At 33.6% G+C, this 14,749-nt stretch overlaps 1 protein-coding gene across 1 annotated transcript; it reads right to left on the reverse strand.

Annotated features, from left to right (window-relative positions):
• Positions 1 to 959: 959 nt before the first annotated feature.
• Positions 960 to 13,718, reverse strand: LOC149793725 (cell adhesion molecule CEACAM16-like). The gene is made up of 7 exons (XM_089969044.1): positions 13,623 to 13,718; positions 9,718 to 9,789; positions 9,233 to 9,335; positions 6,521 to 6,651; positions 5,817 to 5,979; positions 2,903 to 3,045; positions 960 to 1,148 (listed from the first exon to the last, which is right to left on the reverse strand). Exons 2-7 carry the CDS (start codon positions 9,727 to 9,729, stop codon positions 960 to 962), a joined length of 741 nt encoding a protein of 246 aa, XP_089825170.1. The 5' UTR covers positions 9,730 to 9,789; positions 13,623 to 13,718.
• Between the last annotated feature and the right edge of the window lie 1,031 nt (positions 13,719 to 14,749).

The raw sequence follows: 14,749 nt of genomic DNA on the forward strand, positions 1-14,749 counted from the left end.
CATGTGCATTATGAAAAGAGAAAGCGAGATGAATAGCCAGATTTGGCTAATCATATACTACATAGATTTGGGTTTCTAATAGCATGGATGTAAGCTATACAAACTGACATTGCGGACACAAGCCAGATTTTGGCTAAGAATACATTTAGCTAAAATTGGGTTTCCTCCTAAGAGGTAAAATTAATATTAAACTATAAAATAAATGGCTAAATGTTGTAATGCCAGTAGACATCTGGAGACATTTAAAAATGATTAATTCCATCTATTTTTGTTTCTTGCTTTCAAAATTTATTAGTACCCATATATTTCTTGATGGATTGGATGTCAATAATCTCTGACTGAGAGAATCGATTTCATTTGTCCAAACACGTTGTGTATTGGATAGGTAAAGTGTTCTGTGAACTATTCCTTTTGATCTGCTTCGCATCACAGTAAAATAACTCAAACACGTTTCTTTTTTATCGGTATTTCTGATTGCAAATTACTTTACTCGCGTATTGTCACTTTACTGAATTCTTTCTGCTTGTTGATTATAAACTTTAAACCAACACAAAATCCGCATTATCATGTCTCGAAATCTATGAAAATATCTAAAATTTGAAATTAAATGACTGTCATAATATAAATATAACGGAGACATGAATGTTGACGAATAAAACACACATGTAATTTAGCAAGCTTTAGTGAAATACATAGGTACAATGATTAAGCTATATTATTTGTATTTATATATGAATCAGTCTTTTTTCTTACTTCGAAAATACATAATTGGTTATGCACATTCAACGTGAATTTTATCAAAATAAATTTAGTCAATGATAACACAAATCTTTTCTTTTCAACAGGATTCTGTAGAAAGATTTACAGGTATCAATTTAATAAAACATACATGGCTCGTCAAAATGACTCACCGCCAATATCGTCTCTTTCAATCAAATATATTTAACAATGTTGTGTCATTATTGTGGGTCACAGCACAGTTCTTGACATCTATAGTTACCTTCTTTAACGGTCACCCAAACAGAAGCTGATGACGCTAAACCATTTTTTGATGTAATGCAAGTGTAACTGCCCACCTGCGCTCCTTCCATAAATGTAATATGTAAATTTGCACCTGTCGTTTGGACACTTGGAGGCAAGGTTGAACTCTGGAATGATAATAATTATAACTTTTCCTGTAAGTCCTCTGCGAAATTTAGACTTGGAACAAAACATGATGAGGTTTTGTGTATTGGTATAACGTCATCATATATTGTAGAGAAAGTATGTACTCTTGATAAAAGAAGATAAAAGAATCGATTAATTAAAATTTGTAGCGGAAAGAAAGTTAATTATTTTGAATATCTTAGAGTTACCAATTTAGAAGTGTGTATACATTTTAGCACTTGTTATGGAGGTGTGTCATTATTCTGATTCAGTATATGATGTGATACGTTAAGGTGATTGCAGTGTATAAAGGTATACTGGAATCTTATCGATCGAATTTCTATATTTGTCATATATTTACCTACATATATGCATTTATGTATGCACTTAAGATGAGGGTCCTGAGGGAAAATAAAGAAACGCACTTAGAAATTATATTTTATTCGGGCAGTTGAATATATGCTGTGACATTACAAATAACAGGCTAATCCCCATTACATAGTCAAATTTCTAAATGAAGCTTATGTATTTGTTTCTGCCAATTTTTGGGGTAAATTTAGTTATTTTTCGTATAAATGTTCTAACACTACTGCGTATCCTTCGTGACGCTGTTTTTAGCTCGCATCTTGCAAAATGGAAATATTTGCAAAAGTGTGTCTAGTGTTAAATAAATAGAATTTTATGCAAGCAGTTTGGGATGACTTCCTAGTTATTTGTGAATTCTGGTGACGTGTTTAGTTTGTTTCCGTTTTGCTCTATGTTAATGTCACTGCATCCCCAGTCATGTAGTAAATCAAAGGAAAAGAGTTGCACTTCTAATCTAGTCTGCATCTAATTATGTTACGATTTTCTTGAAATATTATATGCAAATGCTGTGTATAATGCAATGTCTCATTTATATTTACTGTATTATCTAGCATGCCCTATTCGACACGCTACAAGGTACATATATGGGTAGAAGAACTATTAGTTTCGTATGATCTTGTTCTCTATCGTTTAAAACTAGAATATTATATGCAAGTTGATGTACTTAATTTAAACAACAACGCATAATAACTGCAGTAGGAACATCACTTAAGGTCTTCAATACTACTACTACTACTACTACTACTACTACTAATAATAATAACAGAAATGTTGATGGTCATGAGGGTGATAATAGCAATTATTATTATCATTATTATTATTATTATTATTATGACTGATATTATTATTATTGGAATAGGTACTAAAATTAGTGAATGTAATTGTGACATATCAGTGATTATCACAAAAAAATTCGAAAATAATAGACGATTACCAGATTTAACGGCTTTCTAGTAGGTGATTGCCCCATTCATTAGTAGGTAGTTATCTCAGCAAATGACCAAATAGAAGTTGCCACATAGTGGTCGATTACCCCATTAAATTGCAATATAGGAGGTTATTACCGAATAAATCCACGCATATGTGATATCATTTCTCTTACCCATTAAATTGCCACCCATGGACATTTTCATTTCTTTGACCCAATTAAATTTCCACCCATAGGTATCATCATATCTCTTTTCCCCCATTAAATTGCCACGCATAGTTGACATCCTTCCTCTTACCCCATTAAATTGTCATACATAGTTGACATCATTCCTCTTACCCCATTAAATTGTCATACATAGTTGATATCATTCCTCTTACCCCATGAAATTGCCACGCATAGTTGACACCATTCTTCTTACCCCATTAAATTGTCATGCATAAGTGACATCAGTCCTCTTACCCCATTAAATTGCCACGCAAAGGTAACGTCATTCCTCTGTGAATGACAATATATCAATGCTGAATCGTGGAGGGCCAGTACCATTTTCCCATTAGTTATCGGGCGGTTTGCGTCAAACGTAATAATTCCCATGGGTGAATTTGCTGAAAAACAAATCAGAATGTTGCTCAGACATGTCTGGTTTACTTAAATCCCTTGGAGCAGCTAACGTTGAGGGATGTCTATGTTTCTTACCAGTAACGAAAGCGACTTGCAATAGAGTTGTACGTATGCTATGTAAGCAATTTACCAATTTGTTCTTACTTTTGGTATGCTTGTACATTTGTGTGTCGCACTCTCAGGTTCCTAGGCAAGAGAGTACGCATGCCTTAAATATATATGTATGCCTGTCCGTCCATCCATTCATCTCTCTCTCTCTCTATCTATGTATCTATCCATCAGAACAACGAGTTATAGTTCCAACCAGAAATAAAACTCCTGCCACGTGTAACGGTACATACCACATAGCCCTCAAACAACAGCACTACCATTACCAGTAAAGCAACTGTGACGAAGACTATACACGAAAGATTGCCAGCTGACTCTTTCTATACTGAATGCATGATTAACAGAAAAGAAGTTGAATTGTATCTCTGATTCAAACAACTGTTCAGGCCCACTATTTGGCATGTTTTCTGCAACTAAATATCTGAACCAGCCGATATATATGATCATCTTTAAAGACATCAAAATCAAAGGAAATTAACTGCTATCATCCAAATGGGTCAGGATAGCGTGTACATGAGTGTGCGTGCGTGTGTATGTGTGTGTGTGTGTGTGTGTGTGTGTGTGTGTATGTGTGTGTTGTTACGTTTTAGGCTCTTTGAAACAGTAACAACAAAAGAGTGAAGACAACAAACTTTGTAAAATATAAGAAATAATTTATTTCCCTAGAAAAAAGGTAAAATTAAGAAAAATAACTTGCGGTTCTACGAATCAAATCCAAAAATAATCCAAGAATAATACAATAATTAAAAAAAAGTCCTAGTAATAAAAGGTCTTAATGAAACTGAGTTCGAATCCCGGTGAAATCCAAAAGGGAAGGCAATGACGTATGCTGTAATCAGGGTTGTACTGACGTGTAAACAGTTCTTTGTTGAATCACAAAAAATAATATTCCAGTGTTTGAGTTCTTTGTACATTGCGATAACTGTCTTCGTCCAAGAATTAAGTTAGAGCACAAGTATTTCCAGGAAAAAAATAATCTCTTGGAATCCAAATAATTTGAAGAAAATTCAAAAATTCAGCTCAAACTGGTCACAACAAAACATCTTCAAGTGTCAATTATTTAAAGCCTAACTGACTACATTCTCTATACAAAATAGTTATACACTAATTTAAGATGCAAACCCGAATGAGGGTCTCATACTAATTTTTCTAGAACAACATAAAAGCTTTTTACATCCCAGTATGGCCTTGACTGAAACCAATAATGTTTACTCTGGGAAAGGATAATTCTTTTTTTAAAAAGCTGTTTACAAGAACCATATACTGATTCTGAACCAAGGTCAGGAACTAGGTCAACAATAGATACAATGCCTCTATAAAGTTGTTTATTTCAATAACAAAAAACTCTGAACACTATTCTAGACAATTTTTCAAAAGCATGTAATGGATTTTTTTTTATAAAACTAACAAACAAACAATTAAATTAAATCAAATATATACATGACAGTGTGTGTGTGCGTGTTTGTATGTATGTGTGTGTGTGTGTGTGTGTGTGTGTGTGGTGGGTGTTGTCTTTTTTGTTGGGTAGTGATCTGCTTGTTTATCCACTTAATTTATACATTCCGTTGCGAATGTGGTACAGTCATTTAAGGCATCAAAATTATGTATTTCCTATTACTGCTTGTTTACCTTGTTTACCCATGTGTGTGTGTGTGTGTGTGTGTGTTTGTGTGTTTGTATGTGCTTGATTTAAAGTTTTCAGTCATATCGGTGTCTGCAGTGCCGTAGACATGTAGCATGATGTCCCACCCAGTAACATTATTCTGACACTAGGCCGACCAGTCCTAACAGTAATCTCTTAATGCTGAGTGAGGCAGCTGTTGGTACCATTTTTATGTCTTTGGTATGACTCGGCTGGGGTTCGATCCCGAGACCACCCGTATACGAGGCGGACGCTCTAACCACTTGTCGACCAGATCGGTCAATAGGTATTAAATTAAGTTTCGATTTTCATTGAAATGGACGCAGTGATTCTCTTAAAAAATACAGAATGAAAGACCTGTACTAAAATACAGAATAAAAGACCTGGGGTGATTGCTATTATTATGGTGTAAAACGTTGGTAAAGACAAAGTTTCATCAATGGTGACATGGAAACTGATTCGGAACCGATAGTAGTCCCCGGAATTTGCCTATATGTTCAAAATTCTAATTCTGTATCACATGACCGTTTGTAATCAATCACACCAAAGAAAACTCATTATCTTTGTCACTACAAGACATCTATTGCGGTGCATTAATCACTTCTAGTTTTACATCTCGCATAACTATCGCTACAAGAAACTAAGATGAAATATTTACATCATATGTGAAGTTGGCGAAAAGTATGCATGTTTGTATGTATGGATGGGTAGATGTACAACGGATCAACGTCACATTAACACAAACAAGGCCACATGGTGCTGGTTGAAGTAAAATTCTAAATATTTAAAGAAACGAACGATTTGGATAGTTTTAAAGGATTCACAAGTAAGCAGTTGAACATTGTAATATAAATCCTACCAACAAAACACATGTAAAGAGAAATGAAAGAAAATAAACAACGTAAAAGCAAACAGAAAACGAAACAAGAAATAAAAAACAAAACAAAACCTAAAACAAGGCAAATAATTCTTCGAACCAAACTTAAACAGTAGACTAGATAATACCTTCTATAACAGAGACCATCACCGAAGCACTCGCTGTAACTCCATCTTTGGATATGATGCATGTGTAGTTTCCGACCTCTGACCTCGTTATATCTCTAATTTCCAAATAGGCACCGTTAGATGAAATATTGTGTGCAGAAGCATGCGGGGGTAGCGTTGAACCCTGGAATGATATTATCGATGGTGGCACAATTTGCAGTTGAAGCAGCCGTAGTTAAATTAGCAGCAGCAGTAGAGGAGAGCATCTGAACGAAACACTGCTTATACATACATACGTATGATTATTGTACGTCGGTAATCTAAAGTTTGTTTTCAATGTATCACACACGGGGTAAGACCAGCTTACTCACTGTTATGAGCTTGGCAATGGCTATTGGGGGTGGAGTTGAAATTATATGCAATTAAAATAAGAGCACGTGAATGGATGTGAACATTAAGCCCTTGCATTGCTTAATACAAATACATTAATGTACTAATATTTCTACTTGATATTCGTTATTATTATTATTATTATTATTATTATTATTATTAGTAGTAGTAGTAGTAGTAGCAGTAGTACAATAAGGAATTGTAGTATAAATATAAATTATTATTATTGTTATCATTATCATCATCATTGATACTTTGTTTGTTGTTATCGATGATGTGGTTTGTACTGTGCTGAATATGGTGTTTGTACTGTTACAGGTGTCTAAGATTCTTACCCCATTATAAAGCCATGCGTGATTGACATATATCGATGAATTGCCATAACAAGAAAGATATGTGGTACTGTGAAGTTCCAGTAACGTGCTACCTTGGATTATCGGAGGATCAAGGTGTGTAACTTTTGGAGCTGAAAAATACATCTCTTGTTGCTTAAACAGTGTCATGATTCTTTTAAAATATTTTCAGTTAAGTTCTGCAGTTGTAAGTCATCCCAAGCTCTATATACATACATGAAAAACAGAATTATTAAAATCAGCCATGTGGTGATATAATTACGTGATTCTATCGCATATAGAAACTTACGTCAAAATAGAACATTAATTGCTGGACTTGGTAATTTCGTCTAATTTCTTCAATTTGTTTGAATTCATATAAAATTTCTGTATGAATTTTCTTCTTTAGTTAGGTTTTAGAAATGCTATGTTAATATTAGGCAATATTTGCTATGACTTCTTCTTTATGTCTGTACAATCTTTAAATGGCTATTGCCTAATATGCTTCCATTTTAGTTATGTCGAAACTTGTCCTATACTATCCCACCCTGTTTCATTTTCCATGTCCCTCAATAGTCCCATCCTGTTCAAGTCCCCTAGTCCCTATACAGGTCCACCATGTTAAATTCCTCGTGTCCCCCGATGGGTCCACCATGTTCATTTCCCATTGTCCCTATATTCCTTATTTACTTTTTCCTTTGTATAGTCCCATTGTCCCACACGTCCCCCATAACTACTTATGTACTAGGACAAAGCGAACAGCATAAATGCGTTATTGCGATAAAATGTTTGGACATCAAAAGTCTTGTTTTCACTATTTGCTTATTACCTTTTACAATTTTGTGATAATCGATAGCAATCATTACAGTGATACATTGAGGCAAACTCCATATAAGACTTTAAATAATTTGTTTCTCGAAAATCCAGAGAGACAGACAGGCAGACAGATAGAGAAGCAGAAGTAGTATCAGTAGTAGAGAAGAAGTTGAAAGAGCTTGAGCACTCAATATATTAAACTGAACTGTACCAGATTACAACAAATTATTTTGAAAACGAAAGATTCACATGTTCCTAAAGTCATATATGCATATGTATATTTATCAATTTAAATATATAATATCCAGTCTGCTCAAACTATGACGACAATTAGCAAACCACAACATCAATTAGAAAGTTTCTACACAACACAAATTATGGCGCAAAGGAACATTGTATTGACTTAACCATTTGTAGGGAAGTGTAAAAAATTTAAATGGTTTACAAGTATGAGCAAAGCTAGTTGTGCTACACAATAACATAAGATGATGCAAATGTTGGCCTTTATTTTCAGCGTTAAAAATATGTTATAATTCTTTAGAAAATACGTTGAATTGTTTATTATATTAAATCATCAACATCGAGATATGCATCAAAAACTCCGAAAGCACTATGTGTATGAGAAAGAGACACGTTATTTCTGGCTTGTAAATGAAACCTAAAGATAATTTACCAAGCATAAAGTATTCTCTGGATGTTTAACATTGTTTTAAATATTGTGCCAACATAACACTTCTCCCAGGCGATAGACAGACAACAAAAAATAAAACAGATTTACTATGATCATGAATACAGAGTTCCTAACATAAAAGAAATCCATTATTGAAACAAATAAAGCAAGACATAAAGAAAAAATATACGTTAATTTGAATGAATGGTTAATCGAGCAAACTACATGCGTGCAGGTGAAAAATATTTCTTCAGAAAAAGTTTACATCAGTCACGTGGATGTCCATTGGCAAGAACATTATCTCGAAATCAAAGCATATGCAAAACGATATAATCGATAAAAAAAAATACATTTTGGCAGTGGTCGAGATTTTTTCAAAACATCTTGGATTAGAAAAGAAAAACCCCAAAAACCAAAAAAAAAAAATGACAGGCCAATCTTTAAAAGAAATATCTAAAGGCAGAACTATATACTTGGACAAGGAAAAGAGTTTATAATCAGAACGTAAATATTTTTGGAATACGATGCATAAAATACTTTTCAACTGATTCATATGAAAGGCATCGGTGATATAAAGATTTGATACCACCTTATAAACAATATGTGTGGAATAATTTTGCTCACACTTAAACTAGAAAATGGCATAAGTTTCTTGGAGGGATACAATAATTTACAAATAACGACTGTTGAAGCATGCAATACAGCAGACAAATCAAAAGTATTAATCAATCTATCCAGTTAAATATTAAGAGATACAAGTTCCCTCCAGTCGAGAGCAATATAATTATAGGTCAAAAATTGTTTTGGTCTCTGCTTTCTTGGCGATTTGAACTGTTTTACGAAAAGATTTTATATCATTATATGTTTTCGTTTGTTTTCTAAATTTTATGTTTCTCCATATAATATTGAAAATTATTTTACAACTAGGTCTTCATTATTACATTCTTGAACAAGTCGAGAACTTTGCATTGATATTTGTGTATTATCTTGATAGCATGAGCGGTCTATTAATTATGATGATTGGTTCAGACATATTGTCAAATCCATACACAAGTTATATGAGCATTCGATCAAATTTAAATACGGGAGTTTCGGAAACGTAAGCCTGAGTGTCTTGTTTAATCTGGTCTAATTCTGTTTAATACTTTTTAATCCTTTGCTGGTAGAGCTTTCTCAGTTTTCCTACGGGGGGGGGGGGGTAGGGGGTAGGGGCGGGTTCCGAAACTTACGAAATAATTCTGGCATACGTAAAACACAAACGTCTCCGTCGTCACAGCACCCGGTGAAATAGAGTCCAAATCCTGACGTGAAGGCAGGCCGAGATGGACAATGCTGTATATACATGTAATATATATTTAGCAGGTCATTGATGTAAATAAATGTATTACGAAATTACTCGCATATTGCATATTGTAAATGCATAAATATTTTGGCTGCAACAGAAAATCAGATGAAAATGGTGATATTTCACTAATATTTATAAAGACCTACTAAATTTAAAATGAGCTGCCATGATTATAAAAATTCTCGCATATTAGCTAAACGCAATTCCTCTCATAGAGAGCAAAATCAAGTAATTAAAATGCGAATTAAAAATGACTTAAACCACTGCAGAAGGGTATATAACAACATACTTTATAAAGCCTAGATTAACTTTGTTGTTTAGGTTGTTCAAAACAATTTTTTGCTAATGTTAAATTTTAGAAGCACTCACCGATCTTGGCATGCATGAGAGGTCATATAAGCCAGGGATTCCAAAGGTATTTTGATAATAAGCATGACATATCTGGAAATTAAGAAAGGAATTAATTGAAAATACTGTTCTCAAGTGGCAGCATGAAAAATTAAATAATGAATAAAATATTTATCTAAAATATAAGAAAAATAAATAAATGAGATTAATTGTTTTAAATTATTAAGACCTAGCAGATAAAAAAACACTATAGATAAAATTTATTTGAATTTGTGAACTTGATCGAGTTTCATTAAATTTGTGTTTTCGATAAAATTTAATTGAATTTTTGTACTGGATATAATTTAATTGAATTTATGTAACAGCATATACTTAACGCCTTTAAAATCGTACCCTAGTTAAGAAGGTAATAGTTCTGTCAGGAATGCATTAAATGTCTACAGAAAATATGAAATACGATACCACAGCCCGTTTATCATGTTAAGTTTACAGCGAAGCGTTTAATATTATTAGTTCTAATCGGTCTTCTTTTATGTCCATTTCGTCTAGTAATGTCTAACTCAGGACGAAACCTTTAGGATAATAACAGCTAGATCTAATATTAATTTAACCTAGTAGAGAAAAAGTCCAACGAGAATACATTATGAACGAAACCTATTTCGTAATTATATTTTAGCACCAAAAGTATAACTGGATATATAGTCTAGAGCCTGGTGATTACGTTGGATTAATTTATTCCTTAAAATAAAAGGAGGATTCTTGCTGGAGAATCGTTTGTGTGACATAAAGTATTGGGTTGACGGAATAATGTTTCCAAAGACTTCGAGTCAAAACCTTAAAAAAATTGGTAGAAAGCAGTCAGTTTGTCAGAATTAGGATCAACATTATACATACAATATAAATACAGAAAATGAAGCAAAACTTTAAGTGATTCCCGATTTCTTTACACTCTGTTTATATCACAGGAAAGACCCATTGAGCAACGAGTATGCATGATACAGGTATAGAAAGTATTAACATTTTGGGAAGAGAACATACATTAATTCAAGAAGTATATGATACAGGGATAATGTAGAAATGCAAGCCAACATCACTAACGAAAGTTCTTTATTTCATGAATAATTTGCTAATCTTTCAAAATTAGAATCAACTGCATGAAATTACTTGCTCATTTAGCTAATAAAAGAACGATTGCAAACAGAAATGTGTCGAGACACAATCTATAGATTCGTCGGACGCTTAATTATCAACTTTGAAGTTAAATTAGTGTTGATAATAACATATTTGACGACATAAAATATATAATCTACACTGGAAGACATACAAGTTTTAAGGTGAACAAGACAATTAAATAAATAGGAAAATAACATTTTACGTTCCGACTTCTTGCAAAACTGACATGCCAATTTAAAACTCTAGTTACTCATTTTGCGAGAGAGTGCAACTCTCCCATACCAAGCAAACAGACCAAAACAAAAATAAAATAGGAACTGATGTGTGTGTGTGTGTGTGTGTGTGTGTGTGTGTGTGTGTGTGTGTGATTAGGATGTTTAACGTAGCTTTAACACTTTTTCAGTCATATTGCTACGATGTCTGCAGTGTGGCAGTTTATAGTGATGTCTAGCACTGGGTATGTTGCATGATGTCCCACCCAGTCACATTATCCTGACACCAGGCCGACCAGTCCTAACACTAACCTCTTAATGCTGAGCGTCTAGCGAGGTTGCTGTTAGTACCATATTTGTAAGTTTTTGGTATTACTCGGCCGGGGTTCGAGCCCATGACCTCCTGCTACGGAGGCGGACGCTCTAACCACTAGGCCACCGGAGCGGTCGGAACTGATTTGTAAAATATTTATGCAGTAGGTAGTTAGTATATGAAATAGATGGACAACTGATACGTTTGTCCATTCTGTTTATGGATATAAAAAAACACAATAGAAACATAACGATTGCTGATATTTTACCATTACTATTAAAATGGATGATTAAATAGTATTAAACCAGTCTGAATGTAAGGACAATTAGCAGCCACTAATTACAAACGTTTAAACATCATACATAATGGCACAGTGTTGCATTGCCCTGATCTCAACAGCTGTAAGAGCTGTAATATGTATAGTTATGGCATAACACCTGACCAACGTATGCTCTATTACAAATTAGCATATTAGAGCATACAAATGTTAATGTCTAGTTTTCAAATATCAAAGAGACATCCCGCAATGTCTAAGGAACGATGCAGATTTTAAACCATATTTTAATAATAATACGATTCAAACATTGAGCATCAAGCATGATAGCAAGATTAATAAAACTATACAGTATGAGGAACGAATGTTGATTTATATATGCAATTGTCTTTGGGTAAATTTACATTACAACTTTATAATGTTACAGTATATTGAGTCCACGAAAACAGAATATATTCGAGAGAAGAAAAAAATTGTATATTTATACATTTTAACAGTGATACATATATAGTTGAATATATTCTTGTGCTACAAAAGTGGCAAGGAAAAATGAAAAGATACCGTTTAAGGAGGGAAACTAGTTTTCCTAAATAAGATAAACGGATTTGTTCCATCATACTAAAATACAATTATCATTTTAACATGTATGTATCTATCTGTCTGAGGTATTGTATCAGGGTTGATGAAGCCTTTTAGTTAGCCGTCGCTTTTTTACTCCTTAGTTTGAATATTTATTTAATTATTTAATAAATTGCGTGTGTATGTGTAGGGATATGTGTATAGCTATTTAGTATTTATTACATCACAAATACATCAATATATAATGTAACTTTATCGCATTTGTAATTATGTTTCCATCATTGGCACTAATTACAATTCTTTGCGAAATACTCACATCGCTGTCTACAGGATATCACTGCATCAAACCATTTACCAAGTGCATCCGCAACCTGATTTTTGTTCTCAGGAGCCTGTCATTCTTAACACATTTATATTCGTGCTGTAATCGTGTCAATCGGCTATTATGCATTAAGATCCATATGAGACCAGTTTCACATTAGAATCTTCTGGCTTCCAAGGTTGCCTCATGCGCCCAATGGTATATTTTGTTTCTTTGTCTTAGTTTGTTTCTTTCGTATTTATTTTATTTACACCAATGAATCATGAGACTCATGTACGAATCCAATAGGAAAATGAAAACCGTAAATTGTAGATTTGAGAAAGATTTCATCACGAGATTTGATACTATTACTTAGAGTGTTTTGAACTCGAACAGAGAGTGATCGACAGAGAATGATTAACAGGCAATGATAAACAAGGAAATATGAACAGAGAATGATTAGCAGAGAATGATTAACAGAACGATTAAAAGAGAATGATTAACAGAGAATAAACATGAATATTCTGTATCCGCAACTTTGAAATATACTACATCAAAAATGAATACAGACCAAAGTGGTTAAGTTATTGCTGACTGGTGGAAACACTACATCAGCCAATAGTAATCAGTTGTTCGCATGAAGCGTGAAACACGTCAAATGATAATATGACAAAGAACCAAACTGTAAAGGGTATATGCATCATGTCAAAACATCCATTGCAGACGACGCTGTAATGCTTATGCTCGCTCGATTTGTTTGGCAATCATCAATTTGGATTTAACGGAGAAACAAAACAAATATTAGTGATTTAGTAATTTCCTTAAATTTATTTTGTGGTACTCTCGTATTGCTTATACGAGTGGTCGAGCTAGTCCTTATACTAACTCCTTCAGTTAGGTATTCAAGCAGATACTAACCATAATAATATGTCCTAAACTTGATGTAACCGGTAAGCCAGTGTTACATATGTCTCCGGGAAAGAAAACAATCGAGAAGATCTTGGAATTTTAATTGCATGCAATGTACCGACAAGATGGCGGTTTAGCGAAAACAAAATTAAAATTATTACTCACACTGCCTTGTGCACAAGTGATCACGTGATGACAATCGGCAATATTTTTGATGGCTTTACAGCTTAAGCAGCGAATCCCGCTAGTTGAATCTAAAATTGATAATTTTGTAAGAGATGGATATATATATATATATATATATATATATATATATATATATATATATATATATATATATATATATATATATATATATAGAGAGAGAGAGAGAGAGAGAGAGAGAGAGATATGTCAACGAATGGCAAAGGCAAAACCAAAACAGAGGCAAGACAAACAAGAAACACACAAAGCATTGACATTATAAAGGTTTACACAACTGGTTATACTGGAATAAAAACTTGAAAATGTTTTTTTCCCCGACTAGTTAGCACCAGCTTGATTGATTATGATGTGAATCTATTTCAATCGACCTAAAACTGGATTAGGCATACCACCAGTTGTGTGTTATGTAAATTGGTGTAACCATAAATTATATCACGGATATTTCATTGATTTAGTAGTAACTATGAGTGACTAATGTGATTTGTGATTTTGATTTTTAACGTAGCTTTAACATTTTTTCAGTCATATCGCTACGATGTCTGCAGTGTAGCAGTTTATAGCGATGTCTAGCACTGGGACATCATGCCGCAGACATGTAGTATGATGTCCCACCCAGTCACATTATCCTGACACCAGGCCGACCAGTCCTAACACTAACCTCTTAATGCTGAACGCCAAGCGAGGCAGCTGTTAGTACCATTTTTAAGTCTCTGGTATGACTCGGCCGGGGATCGAACCCACGACCTCCCGCATCCGAGGCGGACGCTCTAACCACTAGGCCACCGGAGCGGTGAGTGACTAATGAGAAAGAGAGAGTGAAAGAGAATATTATCATACAAATGGAATACCTATATTTCCTCTAAGAGGTACCTTATATATTTTGGGTGTGAAAGTGACGAAATTACTATCATACACAGCCCTAATCCACGCATTCATATAAACACAAGCGATAAGTAATAATTGTGTACGTACTCACCTATCATAAATAAGGCACTCAAAATTGGAATCCATAACATGCTGCGTCCTGTTTCAGGAATATATATATATATATATATATATATATATATATATATATATATATATATATA

This window comes from Sinohyriopsis cumingii, chromosome 8 (assembly GCF_028554795.1).
Source record: "Sinohyriopsis cumingii isolate HCF-2022 chromosome 8, ASM2855479v2, whole genome shotgun sequence".
Lineage (NCBI taxonomy): Eukaryota > Metazoa > Mollusca > Bivalvia > Unionida > Unionidae > Sinohyriopsis > Sinohyriopsis cumingii.